General features: G+C 38.6%; 1 protein-coding gene across 1 annotated transcript; it reads left to right on the top strand.

Annotated features, from left to right (window-relative positions):
• Window positions 1-215: 215 nt before the first annotated feature.
• On the top strand, window positions 216-15245 carry trim8b (tripartite motif containing 8b). Its single transcript, XM_007259190.4, has 6 exons — window positions 216-3135; window positions 10362-10457; window positions 10686-10919; window positions 12213-12244; window positions 12337-12452; window positions 13154-15245. The coding sequence occupies exons 1-6, from the start codon at window positions 2563-2565 to the stop codon at window positions 13795-13797; spliced, it is 1695 nt and encodes a 564-aa protein (XP_007259252.3). The 5' UTR covers window positions 216-2562; the 3' UTR covers window positions 13798-15245.
• The last annotated feature ends 395 nt before the right edge of the window (window positions 15246-15640 follow it).

The raw sequence follows: 15640 nt of genomic DNA, 5'->3' as shown, positions 1-15640 counted from the left end.
AAGCCATGATCATCAATGCTAAAAGAAATAAAATATATCACTCTGTGTGTAATACATCTATATAATATGAGTTTCACTTTTGAATTATTGAAATAAAGTAACTTTTTTATGATATTCTTTTTTTTTTTTGAGATGCACTAGTTTGGTATGTAGGGTTAGTTCCTCGGTAAGCTCCTCCCCTTTCTGTGTGTGTCGTTGCCTTGGGCAGTCACGTGACTGGCGGAGTGGCGATTGTAGGGAGGAGGGAGTGAGCGAGGCAGAGCTCAAGCTCGCTGTATTCAAACTCAATCCTGTGTCTGCATTCCTCCTCTCATCAAAGCCTGCCCGGAGAGAGGGACGGAGGGAACCGTAAATTACCGCTGCCATGGTCAGATAGGAGCCGTGAGGAAGAGCGATCCGCGGGAGGACGGGCTCGGGTCGGAGGATATGAGGAAAGAGCGCTGCGCTACAGCCCGCGATTGACTGAGGGCAGAGAGAGAATCGCGAGCAGGCTTCTCCGTTTGGCCGCGGCTCCGTTTCCTTTTTTCTCTTTTAAAGAGGAACGCAAGATGGCAGATGACAGGAGCGAATAACAAGGACAGGACGGCGCCGTTCCCTTTAACATGTGAAAGATCGCCCCAGATCTCCTAAAAGCGAGTCGGAACCGGACAGATTGCGATGCACTTTGCTAGTTCTACCCTGAGAGATCACATTTGCGGGATTTTTTGTCGCTTCGCTTGTTACAGATAAAAGCTCCTGGCTAGCTAAATAATTAGCGTAGCTGTCTGATATGAAAGTGGGTTAACAACGTTAGCTAGTAACTAACTATAGCTTTAGCTTTGAGATCAGCAGCTCTGATTAGCTGGAGAAGGTAACGTTAACTAGTTAGTTAACCTACCTAACGTTAGGTAGCTTAGCTATACTGATCTGATTACCCAGTTTAGTTACATTAGCTGGCTAGGTAACGTTAACCTAACTAGCTCTAGATTTGATTTAGTGTGAAGCTCTTTTGTGGGGTTGATTGATTGGACAAGAATAGTGGTTTGTGTTTGTGTTTTTTCTTATAGATACATTAGCTAGCTAACTAATTCATAACAAATCAGTGTGTGGCTTTTTTGTTGTTGTTATGATGGTGACATACTGTGTTCGCTAAGCAAGCTAGCTAGTTAGCTAACTAGCTAAAATAGTTATCTACCTTTTATCTAGCTAGATATCTTAGCTAGGTTATAGCGTTAACTAATTCAAAATTTCGCATAAGATAACTGGATAGCTTATCTAACAGTTAGTTAGCAAACTGTTTTACCGAATTGTCTGTTTCCTACATTTGGTAGCTATTTTCAGTAAAATGAAAGTAAACCCAGTCCCTGATTTGACTAGCTAACTAGTGTCAACGATAAAGAAGAGCACGGACTATTTATTTGGCTAGCTAGGTTAGAATAACTAGCTACATTTTATGGATTAGTTTATGCGTTTGTTTTTTGAACGAAATCCAGATAATTTAATTTGTTTAGCTACCTTATTGTGAAAAGGAATAAAACCGCTCCAGATCGCACCATATAAACTAACTAAACTCCCTCTGATCTCAAAACAGGCCCTTAATCGTTGTGGTGTCGATTTGTGTTACTCTTCCATACTTAGCGATTCTGCGCATGCGCTGATACAATTTAAACGTTTTTAAACGGTGTCATGATAATTCTTTGACATAATTTTCCTCTGGGTGCGCCACACAGCGTAAATCTGCTGTTATTTTGTGTGTGTTACTCAAGGTATAAACAGCAATTGATATAATAAATAAGCATATTTATTTAGCACATAAATTGCCTAATATATATAACCTGATGCAGTGATTTTTGTCTATCCAAATATCATACATAGACTTCTGGGAGCATTGCCTGAACGGGTGTTTTTAGCAATATCAAAATAGCGTACCCTCTGTTTTTGCTATTTGAGTAACTATAAACACCATACACAGACAATAGGGCAGATATAACTAGGAGTGCCTTGGATTACTGTAGAGAAGGGCTGACTGACTGGGTGCACCCTTGGGAATTCAGATCACTAAGCTTGGTTAGGTAACTTATACATGAAGCACAACTTTAATAACGTTAGTTAAGCTAGGAGCCAAACTGAAAGCTACATAGATAGATGTCTGGACAGTTTTTTTAAAAGTTGGTGAGCATTATTGGTAAAAGGAGCTCAGTTGGCTCATCTGGCAAACAGGGGTGATCTAGATAGTAAAAAGTAGTAAGTGATTCACTTAAATGTGGAGTCGGTTCTGTTAAACTACATAGTGCTGCAGGTTTCAGCATAGTGAACTTTCCTGTGTGAGGCTGTGAAAGCAGTAGGCCGTGTGACTGACTTCCCGTTGTACTTTTTTTTAGCTGTTTAGCTACCCAACAACTGAAGGAGAAACAGAAACATCTGACTGCATGGGCTTTTTCACATGAGTCGTTTCATAGGAACTCTCCAGTAAATAAAGAGAGGAAAGTTCCAGGTCTGTAGTTCACTCTCTATTCACATGAGCACTCTACTTAAATAGAGCTTGAGAGGTGAAGGGGGGAGGAAGAAACGCACTAAGCCGAAATGGCAGACAACTGGAAGAACTGCCTGGAGGAAGAGCTCATCTGTCCGATTTGTTTGCATGTGTTCTCCGAGCCGGTTCAGCTGCCGTGCAAGCACAACTTCTGCCGCGTGTGTATCAACGAGGCCTGGGCTAAGGAGGGGGGGATGGTGCGCTGCCCGGAGTGCAACCACGCGTACAGCCAAAAGCCCAGCCTGGAGAAGAACCACAAGCTGTCCAACATCGTGGAGAAGTTTAACGCGCTGAACGTGGAGAAGACCCCGGCGGTGCTGCAGTGCGTGCTGTGCCGCCGAGGTCCTGCGCTTCCTGCCCAGAAGGTGTGCCTCAGGTGCAAGGCGCCGTGCTGTCAGTCCCACGTACAGACACACCTCCAGCAGCCCTCCTCCAACGGCGGCCACCTGCTGGTAGACGCGGCGGATGTGCGGGCCTGGAGCTGCCCGCAGCACGACGACTACCGGCTGTACCACTGCGACACCGAGCAGGTGGCCGTGTGCCAGTACTGCTGCTTCTCCAGGTGCGCGGCCAGCCACGGCCATGCAGTCTGCGATGTGGAAGTCCGACGCAACGACATCCGGGTAAGAGAGCATAATAACATTCATCATCTGACATTGTGGCCGTGTCCCAAATAACTACTACACATTAATACTATAAACTATACTCTATATACTGTTTGTATTGGTGCAGGGTAGTACACAATCTATTTATGTACTTAAGTTACCGTTTGTATCATGGGTATTTGAGTAAACTCAACCATGAAACTTATCTATACTATATATTTAACTCACAGCAGTTAATATTAGTAACTAGTACACAATTGGGAAACATCCTACGTTTTGTTCAACATGTTGAAGGTATGTGATATCCTCTTAATATATCTTGTTCAGGTTTTTAAAAGGCTCATATTATCTTAATTTATCCTTTTCTCCTCAATTTACACGGCCAATTACCCAACTTACTCATTAGGACTCCCCCCATTACTAGTGCTGCCCCAATACCAGGCATGTGAAGACTAGCACCCATCAGCATTGCTGAGTAGGCAGCACGCTTGGTGGAAAGCGCAGCGACTAGGTTTCACAGATGACTTGTGCTGAGAGCAAGGCCAATTGTTCTCTCTCAGGGCTCTGACAGCTGATTGCAAGCTACATAAACAGGATTCGAACCCTCTATTTCCTGATCATAGTGGCAGATGTTAGCCCACTGGACCACTTGGAGGCCAATCTTTTCTTAATTTACATTTTTTAATGTTCGATAATATAAAGCAGGCCCTCTAAAGTTGCTATCCTTGTATAAAGCTCAATGAATGTTTTCCATTCTATGAACAGAGATGAATAAATGGCATGTTTTAAAGCTTTAACAATAAGTTACATACTACATCAGACTGAAGCCTTCAAAACATCTTTCAAAACAAAATAAAACTGATTTTGCATGTTACAAGACCTCTTTCAGTTTTTAGATTTAGATTACATATATGATTCCACTATTTAATAATAAATAAGGTAAATTAATCTCTTATAGGTTGCCTAGTCGTATGATGTGATTGTTACAGATTGATTGATAGTCATTCATTATGTAGTAGTACAGACCATGGATTTTGTCTCTTGTCTCAAAGTGATATAGCTCTTCTTTTATTGAGTTTGACACTAAAAAGACATCTCTAACTCTTTTGCCTTCGTAACATGGTTTACTTTTCTCCATTTAGAGAAGAATTCCGTTGTAAGAATCGACTGAAATAGGAAGAATAGTTAAAAATGTTCTGTAGTGCCTGAATTCTCAAGAGCACCAAATCCAGTGGTTTTGTATTAGATTTATTAGATCTATGTATGTGTGAATGTGTTTATCTTTCATGTACTTCCACCAAATTGTATTTGGCCAATTTATAGCTTTACTTCCCAGCTCATCTGTCTGGAGATAGAGTTTTATGAATGTTCCCAACTCTCCTTTTCCTCTCTCCCTCTTTTTACTTCCATCCGAGTGGTAAACAATTGGGTAGAGCTGTGAACAATACAGAAGCTCTCCTCTGGGCTTATCTCTCCAGCACAGGTGCATCCTTGCGTGGCATTTAGGGGAGGGCGTGGGGGCTGTGACTGAAGATTTAAATGAGGAGCCTTATTTTGTGTGGCACAGATGAAGGGAAAGGCCTGATTTGGGTTTCGGTTGGCTCTAACAATCCCTGCATTTCTTTAGGCCTCGTTGCAATATAATGACCTGAGTTTTAATGTTTTGTTATAATCAGCCTCAGCTTAAAATTTCCATATGTGGTGCCCATGCACATCAAAGGCTTGGCCAGCTAATGAATAGACCCATGTGAATAAGGATAATGTAAATTCATCTGTGTATTTAAAAATCCTGTTTTCTGGGCTTGTGGGAGAGTACCTAAAAGATAGACTGGCAACTCCTACATTTACTTGGTGGGTTTCAGTTTTAGATTCTAACACTTCCAGGTACTTTCTTTTATATCCTGCTGCTTAGCTGTTTTATTTCATCTCTCTAATGGAAGTATGTTAATATTTATGGGCTTTTTGTCCTGACGATTTGCTTCAGTGGGCAATACAGGCTTGTGAGTGCATTTGGAGCTGAGGCTGAATGGCAGGGTCATCAGATGTACCTGAAGGTATGGGTCAGACTGCTGTGTTCGCTCTGACCTTGATGGGATGTTGCCCCCAAACAGCAGTGGTTGTGAGCACCCTGCCCCCACTCCCCCTGAGAGGGGAACATCCCTGCATGGCAATACCATCGCTGCCATGCGGTATTAGGTTCCGCGCTCTAGGATTCTGCCAGCAGCTCAAGCTCATCAGTCACTACAATTAGGTCATAGACTTGGATCCTGGATCTAAAGCCTGTCTGTGTCTTTCCTGTGCTCCTGTTTTTTGATTGCTAGAATATGCACTGTGATTGTGGTAGTACACTTTAAACCTTGTGTACATTTTGGAAATCAAATCAAATGCATGTTTTTGTGCAGAAGTGATTTAGATCTAGTACATAAGTATATGGGTTACTTTTCATTATTGTATTTTACCATCTGGTTTAATGAATATGGTTAAGCAATCTTCTGTTAAGATTAATTAAATGAATACATTTTTATATTGTGATTAGTTTTTAAAAGCTACCTGCATAGGTAATGCATAACACACAAAAATAATGACCAAAAATAGTTTATGCTGTAATGTCACAAGATGACTTAAAAACATCTACACAGAAGTGGTGTTGGAAATGGGGCCTACTCAAGTGATGGACATTTGTTCTAAATTATAACAACAGTATAAAAAAAAATCCAAGCATTGTAACCTATAAGGTGTGGGCCCAGTAATCATGTGTATATATAGCTGGTAAATATGTTGTTAACTTGGTCTTTGCTTTTTAGTCAGTTTCACACCAGACGGGGCAAGGTGTGCATGGTCCCCTGGCATACTTCCACAAAGCTTGTAATTTCACACCAGAGGGGCAAGTGCATTCAGTTTTTTTTGTGAAAAGCTTTAAAAAAAACATAAAATTGCTTAAATGTGAGCATGATTCAGCATACCAAATTAGCCTCATTTTTATTATATGTTAAGATTTTTTAGCTAGCTGTTTTCTTTTAAATATCAGGTGTAGAATAGCTTATTGTTGTGGCATATAGTGTTTCCATCATTATCTTGACTGTTAACTTCATAAATATTAGTAATCTGCATCTGTCTTTAATGTGAACATACCTGTCACTGAAACAGCATGCATGCACAAATATGAAGTAAATCACCAATATTGTCATCCTTTCACTGACTGTTGTCACAGCTGTGATGCAGGACCACATATGAAAGTGACTCAGATCTGATGTGAAAGATCCTATTTGACATGTCTGCACAGCCCTGGAAAAAAAAACATATCTGACAAAAAGTTAAGGCAAAAAATCAGATCTAAATCACTTTAGTCTGGAAATGTGAACGTAGCCTGAATTGCTTTCAGCTCTGTTGTCTGTTGAGATGTTTATTGGCCTAAATTGCTCACTTATCATACATAGCATGTATATTACTGCATATAATTAATTTTGTACACTTTCTGACTATTATGTGCTACTATGCCTTGCAACACATATTTTATAGATATGCCCAAAGCATGTTTTTGCTGTTCTCTTTTATGTTGCTACTGTGTGCCATGTTTGGTGTGAATTGGGCTTTAAATGGTCCAATACAAGAAGTAGTACTCCAGGTAAATTTGTACTTGATTAAAATCAGAACTCTGACTTTTTCTACTTCTGTTTTTTCCTATTGTACTTTAATTGAAGGAGAAATCTTGAAACGATTGTTGTTTTTAGATAGGCCTTTGCTTTTATATAGGAGTAAATGAGTGTTGCATTATAACAGTGACTATGCCCTTTAAGATCCATCAGCATCATAATGTCAGTTCAATGGTGTTTGCTTTAGAAGTAATGTTGTTTTAAAATACTGACATTAACTGTTCATATATACTCTTCTATGCTTTGTGCATCAGTTATACAATGTTTTCGCTTGTGTTCAATTCCAGCATTCAGTATTCTCTATTTCTAACCTTACTTTTTATATTAGGTTTACGTTTAGTCGAACGCCAGTAGTTTATTCATTATTCCATTAAGAACACTGTCCTTATGTATTTTTTTGTTGTGTAAAAACAGTGTCTTAAAAAGAAGGCAAATGATTGTTGGTGATTGATGTAGTTCATTTTGTGCTGAGGGCAGAGTCCGCTGTTATCAGTAGCGCTCACATTGCATGATTGAAAACCATCACTCCACAACCCATCACTCTGTGCTGACAGTGTTTGTCCCACGCTGGTAGTTGTGCTCTTCTAAGTCTCAGATTTCTCAGATGCATAAAACTACATTTTAGAGCTTTTTCTTTGTGTAGTAAAAAGCCAGCAGTGAATATTATAATGATATGACTGTGAGTTGGTAAAACTGTAAATCAGTGCTTCACTGTTGATGTGAAAAAGGATCCTTCTGTGTGCATGATGAGTTGATTCTGAGTTTATTGCCTGCAGTTGATTTATAATCCGCGTGTGTCTAGAGATGGGTGATATGGCAGAATCGCAGCATTGTGATATCATTTTCATGGGTGATGTATCATGAGCATGTATGCCCTGTGAATCCCACCTTTAGTCAATGAAATAAAATTTTGATATTAATATATCAAAAGATAAGCCACAGAAAAACTGCTAAGAACATCCACAATGGATGTCTGTACCTACATACTTCTTATATTCGATGTAACAGGCGAAAACTTGGTATCTACCATCCCAAAGCATTTAAAATGGTAACTTTTAAATTGGTTAAATTTGGTGAACCCACTACTTTACCAATGGTATAGCCACACCATAGCAACCAACGCCTACATCATAGCAACACCTTTCCCATCACCATGCAACTACTTAGCAGTCAGTAAGCAGTTCCTTAGAACAGAACCCAGTCCCATAGTAACAACTTGGCAACACCTTACCTGCCCAACTGTTAGCATAGCAACCACCTAGCCACACCTTAGCAATTGCCAAGCAACACCTTAGCAACTCCCTAGCAACAACCCTTTACCACAGCAAACTAAACCACTAATGACAACCTGTTACCAAAGCATCCAATGTTTGCAAGATGTTGTAGCATTTTTTAACATCACAATAAAAGTATCCGATAATATTTAGCTCTCCAAACATGTTAAAGCATTACACCATTAAATGTATTTATATTTTATGTCGTGGTTCAGTAAAATTCAGCATTTTTATGGTTATCACTGTTTCACATTTTATCCATTTTTTAACACAATTTTTTTTTTTACTATTTTTTACTATAGCATTTTTAGTGCTTTTAGCATCTCTGACATTACAGTTAAACATTCTGCACAATCAGCTATTTTGCATGTTCAATGTTGTTTCACACTGCTTAGCATTTTTAATATTTCAATATTTTTTATTACAGTTAAAGCGTACCAACACTTTTTTCTCTTTAATAGAATTTTATATTTTTAAAAGTTCAACACTAAACTACTCAAACATTTAACTTTTGAAGTGTTTTTTTTCCTGCTGACAAGCTGACTTAATTTCTTTTTTTTTTTTTTGATAGCAAAAGGATGTTGAAGCGATGTCATTCTTTTCATCGCAAATGAATATAAACAACATTGATCTCCGAAGTCAGAACATTGATTCAAATTTGGTGGTGGTTTTATATGTATGTTTGCATTTCGTATTTATATATTCTGTATTAATATAGAGTGTACTATGGTCTTGCAGTGTAGGATAGGACAGTTAATAATGATTAATATTATTATTTGTGGGGAGCACCTTTCACCTCAAAGCATTGTGAGTGTATATTCAGAGCTCCAACCATTCATAACTTTTAAGTGAACATTGATTCAACATTAAATACATATTAGACAGTGGTAAACAAATTAATTAACATTTATTGAATGTTCTTTGCTATCAGGGTATTTGTGTCCAGTATTATAGATTGTTAAAAGTTGTAGAGGACACATCTGTTGCAGGACGTATCTTCCTGCTGCGATTTAAGATCCATGTTGTTGTGCAGTTGGATTTGGTAGATGCTTGGAGTAGTCATTAGTGCATTTTAAAGGGTTCAGTTAAAGGATTGTCAGTTGAGTAGTGAATTATTAGAGAAACAGTTTGTGGTTGGTCATGTTACTGAGTTTCACGCTGAGTTTGTCAGGAGCTTCTTTAAAGGATCGGTTGTGGTTGAGATTCTTACTGGAAGCGAGCAGCTTGCATTCATTACAGAGATGTGCTCTAGTATACACACAGCGAGGGTCACAGCCATTTGTCTCTCTGACACAGAGGCCGACAAAGACAAAATGGGGAAGGACAGTGTGAAATGAAAGTGTTTCTCTTCTTTCTTTCTCATCCTCTTTGCTTTCTGTAGTTCATTTTCTCCTTCCCCTCGCCTGCCCGCTCCTCTCCTCCTGAATACACAGAAATTAAAAAACAGCTTTGTTGCCATGACAGCCTTCTCCTTTGTGACTGCCTCTTGCATCAAGCATTCGGTTAATTAAAACTAATTTGTTTTTTTTTCCAGTTACCACTGAACTTCTGGCAGGAGCTGCAGCCGTTTGTTGATTGTGTTTCTCCTTTGTTCAGGAGTGAATATGAACAGGAAAATAATTGAAATTCCTCTTCAGTCTGTCATATGCTGGGTGGTGGGGTGTAGAAAATCTGTATTCATTGAACACAGAGTGAGGAGGGAAATACATTTTGTTCTGTTTTTAGATGCATTTTGTCTTTTTTTTTTCTCCTAACAAAACGAATAGCAGTTTAAGGTTTCATTATAAATTAATAAATAAAATATTTCCTTTTAATAGGCTGTGTTCAGACTGCAGGCAAATCAGATTTGTTCCTCAAATCAGATCTGTTGAAATGACTGTTCATACTGTTATTTGCAAGAAATCAGATCAGATTTGTATGTCTGGATATTGCAAATGTGCAGATCTGCATGGGTTGCAGCGAGGATGCTTGTGACTATTTTGAATCCCCAAAATTCCTTTACGCTGGATCTGATTAAGTTGATCTTGTTTGTTGCATTGTGAGTGATTAAAACACAAGTTGAAATCCAATTTATTTGTCAATTTTTCTCATTTTATATGGTTTGTGGCTGTCCAGACTTTTAAAAAATCAATTTGGATCCAATCTACATATGCCAAAACCAGATTTGTGCCGGCAGTCTGAACATAGCCATAGAAAGTTTCATATTTTGCGTTTTTTTTTTCTGAGGGTCTTGTGAAGTATATTTGAGTTGTTTTGCCTGTGTCTATATTATATTTCATGATAATGACATTTGTTGTCTTTAACTCTTTTTCTTTAGCAAATGTTGATGAAGCAACAGGACCGGATTGAGGATCGGGTTCAGGACATAGAAGAGCAGATCTACAAACTAGAGTCAGACAAGTGTCTTGTAGAGGTATGTTTAATTAGTTCTGTATAATTTCTTCACAGCATGCTGTTGCTTTTTACTCAGCATACCTTTTAAGTTCATGTTCTTTTTGGAATACATTTTTGGCAGAAATTAAATTAAATTATAAGTTAAAGCCTGTAGATTCAAGAAATTATTTTAGTATTTGTATGAATATGTTGTTTGTAAGACGGAATATTATATGTTGCTGTATTGTTCTTGTCTCTGACTCGTCAGGACAAAGTGCAGCGTCTGAAAGAAGAGGTACAGCTGCAGTATCAGAAGATGCAGCAGCTCCTGGAGGAGGACCTGGGGAAGACCCTGGAGGTGCTGGACCAGGCCCACTCTAAATTCTGTCAAGAAAACTCCTCACAGGCATTGCAGCTAAACCAGAAACGGCAAGAGGCCAAGAAACTACTCAGCTCTATACAGATGGTCTTCGATAAGGCAGAGGATATCAAATTCATGAGGGTGAGATTAAATTGTATTGTTCATGAGTAATACAGTTAGTGATGTTATGAATGTAATATTTATATGGAATGTTATTTTATTATAAATAACATTTATTTAGACTTTGTTCCAAAATTCACAAAATGTTGTCTTGGCTACATCAGGCGACTAGAGCGCACAAATTAACATGGTAAAATTTATCAGGAACATTTTGGATTTGGCCTAGACTTAAGACTATTTTACTTATAAAATGTCTCTATTCAAGATGCTGTTTAGTCCAAGACTAGGCTTAATCTGCTGAATCCCTGAGTGGTAAAATACCCCGTAATGTTGATCAGGTTCAAGTTTAACATTCTTTTGTGCTTTTTTTTTATCCAACAATGGTATATTTGTTGCCAGGTGTTAACTTGTAAGTGAGGATGAACACTGGCCAATGTGTTCATGGCAAGGCAATGAGAATGATCAGAGTTGTAATGAGGTCTGATAGTTGGTGCCAGATTTTGAAGTTGTAACTGGAATGCATCATAGAAGGCATTACCACCCACTGCACTGTCTCTGTCTACTGTGGGTGGTAACACATTTTATGATGTATTGATTATCAGAAAACCTAGAGGTAAAACGACTCCAGGAAGCATAACCAATGGCAAAAGTCACACAATTCTGGCTGTCTGTGTATTTCATTAACAGTCTTGGTGTCTGTAAATTGGTACCATTTTTAAAGTACATAGTAACAGCTAGCCAGGCTCAGATACAGCCTCTACTCTGCTGGATCAGTTGATGGATTCGGACACTGTGTTACAATTTACAAATCCATACTTTAAAAAAGGCAAAGGTAATATATTGGGAATTTTAACAGGTAAATAAAATTTACTTTCAATCTTCAAGTGCATGTTCAGTCATTTCCCCATTTACCTTTTACCAGCAATGTTTGACTCATACAGGAAATATATTCCATACAACTGGGTGTCTTAAAAATGTGAACTGCCATTTCTGTGGCATGTCATTTGTATCCTGGCACACAACAAAAGCTATTGTACTTCTGCTTGAAAAAAATGCTGCCATGCTACCACTGCAGAAGGGAAGATTCATTTTTAGAAACGTCCTTAGAAATTCCAGTTCTGTGAGTCTTAGACTAAAACATAATGGACTTTTGCACCATACCAATATTCATTAATCAAGCTCACTTCAACTATCTTTTTCAGATACTCTTGAATGATACACAAGAACAATTTAAGTTTCCGTTGAGGGATGCTGTTGCAGTCTAGGTATTTAAACTTGAAAGTTATGTTAAATCTGTTTTTTTTTCTCTTTTAGAATACAAAACCTGTGAAAATATTAATGGACAGGTGAGTCTACAGTACATTTTGGAATCTTATCTAAAATATCCAAATGTTTCTAGAAGCATGTTAGTCTAACAGACTGTTGTTGTTTCTCACAGGTCTCAGTCTTGTTTTGGCAATACTTTACAACCTTACAAAGTGGGCAGCCTCAATTCTAAACTGTTTCTCTCAGAAGTCTCAAAGAGAGAGAAGAACCTTTGCAAAATGCTTGAAGGTAAATATGAAATAATAATCCTGGCGTGTGTTTCGTGTGTTAAATATTTACAACCCCAAATCAGAAAAGCTTGTGTCAAAATGAAAAATGTAGATAGAAAAATGCACAGTCTTTCTTTCATATTCCTTGGCTTTTATTTGATTGCATAAAGTATGAACTAAAGATATTTAATATTTTGTCTTCTCAAATTCATTTCACCTGTTAATGTACATCCAGAAAAAGTGACAGTGTTTCAAGTGTTATTTTGTCCCATTCTTCCTGCGAACAGGAAGGTGTACTGGGTTGTCGTAGCATTTTTAGCTTCAGAATTCTCCACATTGTGGGAAGGTCAGCCCAGTACCTGTACTCTTTTATTCTGCAGACATTCCTTTAATGTAATTTAACACATGCAACATGTGGTTTAGCATTGTCTTGTTCAAAAATGTTTGGATGTCCCTGGAAACCTTTAGGATCTCAATATGCTCTTCTGTTTTAATGTTGAATCACAGAAGTGGACTGACACACCCCCATACCATTATAGTCTCTGGCCCAGCAATGGGTGTATTTTAACAAATTAAATAAAGTTGAGCAGAAAAAACATGAAATAATAACTTCTGTACTGAAATAAAGTATCCTTTTTTCCTGATTTGGGGTTGAAAATCTGCTTGTATTATGTTCTCCTCTAACTTACTTGTCTTTTTTTTCTCCTTTTTCTACGTCAGCTCCTTTTAGTGCCCCAGCAAACTTTTTCCAGACTATTCCAGCATATCTGTGCTCGGAGAAGCGCCGGCACTCCATGGCTTTCCCTGACGGCAGCGGAAGCAGCAGGGCAGGCTCTAGCTTCATGGAGTCTTCCTCCTCTTCGGGCCCTGCTGCTAAGCAACCGTGCCTGGGTCTGGCTCCAGGCGCTGCCCCCGGCGAGGGTCAGTCCTCACAGCAGGCTCTGGGGGCTTGCCCATCAGCCCAGCATGTGGGAAGCAGCAGTGCTGCTACTGGGTCCCAGTCAATCCACCACTCTAGCTCCGTGTTTCCTCACTCTCATTATCCCAACAGCAGCAGCTCTCAGCTGCCTCAGTACGGAGGACGGAAGATTCTAATGTGTACGGTCGATAACTGCTACTGCTCAGGGGTGCCTTCAGTGTCGAACCACAGGGGGCACCCACCCTACCCTCGATCAGGATCCTTTCCCTGGCCGGTGAGCTCGCAGGAATACTCTCACCCGCCCCTCTCCTCCACCCCGGCCATGTCTCAGTCTCTCCAGAGCCTGTCCATGCGCGACTGGATCGACGCCTCGCAGTCACACAGGCACCCTGACTTCTACGGCCTCTACGGGCCGTCTTCCGCCAAACATTACGTCACCAGTTAACCCATGCTCGGTGACTGCTCTCAGTCACAAGACGGGATATGTTGGGTTCTTTCTTTCTTTTTTTGTCTTTTCTCCGTCGGGGAATGTCTTAAACAGAGTGAATGAGGATTTTTGAACATAAATAAATCGGATCAATCATTTAACGTTACTTAGGTAAACAGTATCATTCTTAAAGCAGTGGAAAAAAAACGTAAATGTTACAAATTGAAGCGTAACTTTGCACAGTATCTAGAAGCTAATAATGTTCCATCAACTTCTACAGCAACAGAAAAATGCTGAAAAAACCTTTGCAGTACTCACAGAGACAAAAAAAAAAACAACGTTATGGTCATTGGTTACTCATCAGTGTCAATGCACTTTCTTTGTGAATTCCAGACCAGTTTGAAGTCCAGTTTGGGGACAAAAAATGGTAGTTTATTGTCTTCAACTCAACAGTCAGCTCTTACTGAAATAACCTGTCAATACATACAAACACATATACACATCCATTCTCAATATTCACATAAATATATCCCTCTATATTTTATTCGACTTATTTTGCTTTTTATTTACGAAAATAACATAAAACATATTTTTATGTTTTCTGGATATATTTCTGCATTATTAAGGCAGATGTTGGACTACACTCTGATTTTTCACAAGAGAAAGCTATACTTATTTGCTATGGGGAAAACAGTTCTGGTTTATTGTATTTGTTATAGGTAATTTTGTAGTTTCTGATGGACAAGAAAGGAAATTTTGACGATGCAATATTCTTTTCATTACTAGCATTGTTCATTTGTGTGTACTTCCCTATCGAGAGTCAGCTCTCCGTGGAATGCCCTCCCTAGGGCAGCTGTAAATTCCAGGCCTTGACCAGCTCAGCTGTCCTGCACGGTTCCACCCTAACAGCCCGGCCTCACCCCAGCCACAAAAAGTGCTTCTTTACTCCCTTATGTGAAACTTAAAAATGGATTTGGTTTCACATTTATTAATACACACATCATTATGTGTTGTTTTAGACAGAATTGATGTTTTAAACACCTTCTGGATTTAATCTGATCAAAATGTAGAATGTGTTACATTCCTCACAGAAGATTATTATTATTATTTTAATGCAGCAGTTGCTTTTTCAGAATCATGTTGTTTTTAGCACCAAGCAAATCCGTATCTTGCTCCCTGTGTGTTATTGATTGCATGTGGGAACATGTTTTTGAGCACTTGTAGTAAAAATAATGAAACTGCAAGAAATATAAAACAACTTATGAAACAGGGAATGATTTTTTTTAACGAACATCTTCAGTAATGGCAAGCACTGAACCAAGGAGTTTCTAGAGGTGAAACTGAGGAACTGATTATAATATTATTTCCCCCTTTCATTCTGTTTTTGTAAATATTTTGTGAAACTAAAACAGGAGAGTTGTAATTTGGAAAGATCTTTGTTCCAAATAAATAATGATTTCAAACAATGAAGGGCTGGATTTTGCTTTATTTAATCTTAGCTTAATAGAGAACTTTGAGTATTTACCTCACTGAGTGATTCATCAGTGTAACTTGTTCAGTGAATGAATATGAAGTAGATTAGATGCAGCATACTGAGGGATTGAGATGCTGATTTACATTCAATATGGAGATGATGTGATTTCAAGGTGACACTGTTCCCTGGGCCATAATGAAATGGCTTTGGTGCTTTGGACAAAATACTGCAAAGGTTAACATAGAGTTGGGCAATATGATTCTATTTTATTTTATTGTGTTATTTTAATGTTTTTATAAAGAATATGCCCTTTAACCATATTGAGGATATCTTTAGTGCTTAAAGAATACAGACCCAACTGTACATTACACAATACAGTGTAATTAG

This window comes from Astyanax mexicanus, chromosome 15 (genome assembly GCF_023375975.1).
Source record: "Astyanax mexicanus isolate ESR-SI-001 chromosome 15, AstMex3_surface, whole genome shotgun sequence".
Classification (NCBI taxonomy): domain Eukaryota; kingdom Metazoa; phylum Chordata; class Actinopteri; order Characiformes; family Acestrorhamphidae; genus Astyanax; species Astyanax mexicanus.
Note: the sequence above shows the minus strand (reverse complement) of the source record. Positions and strands in the feature narration are given on the sequence as shown.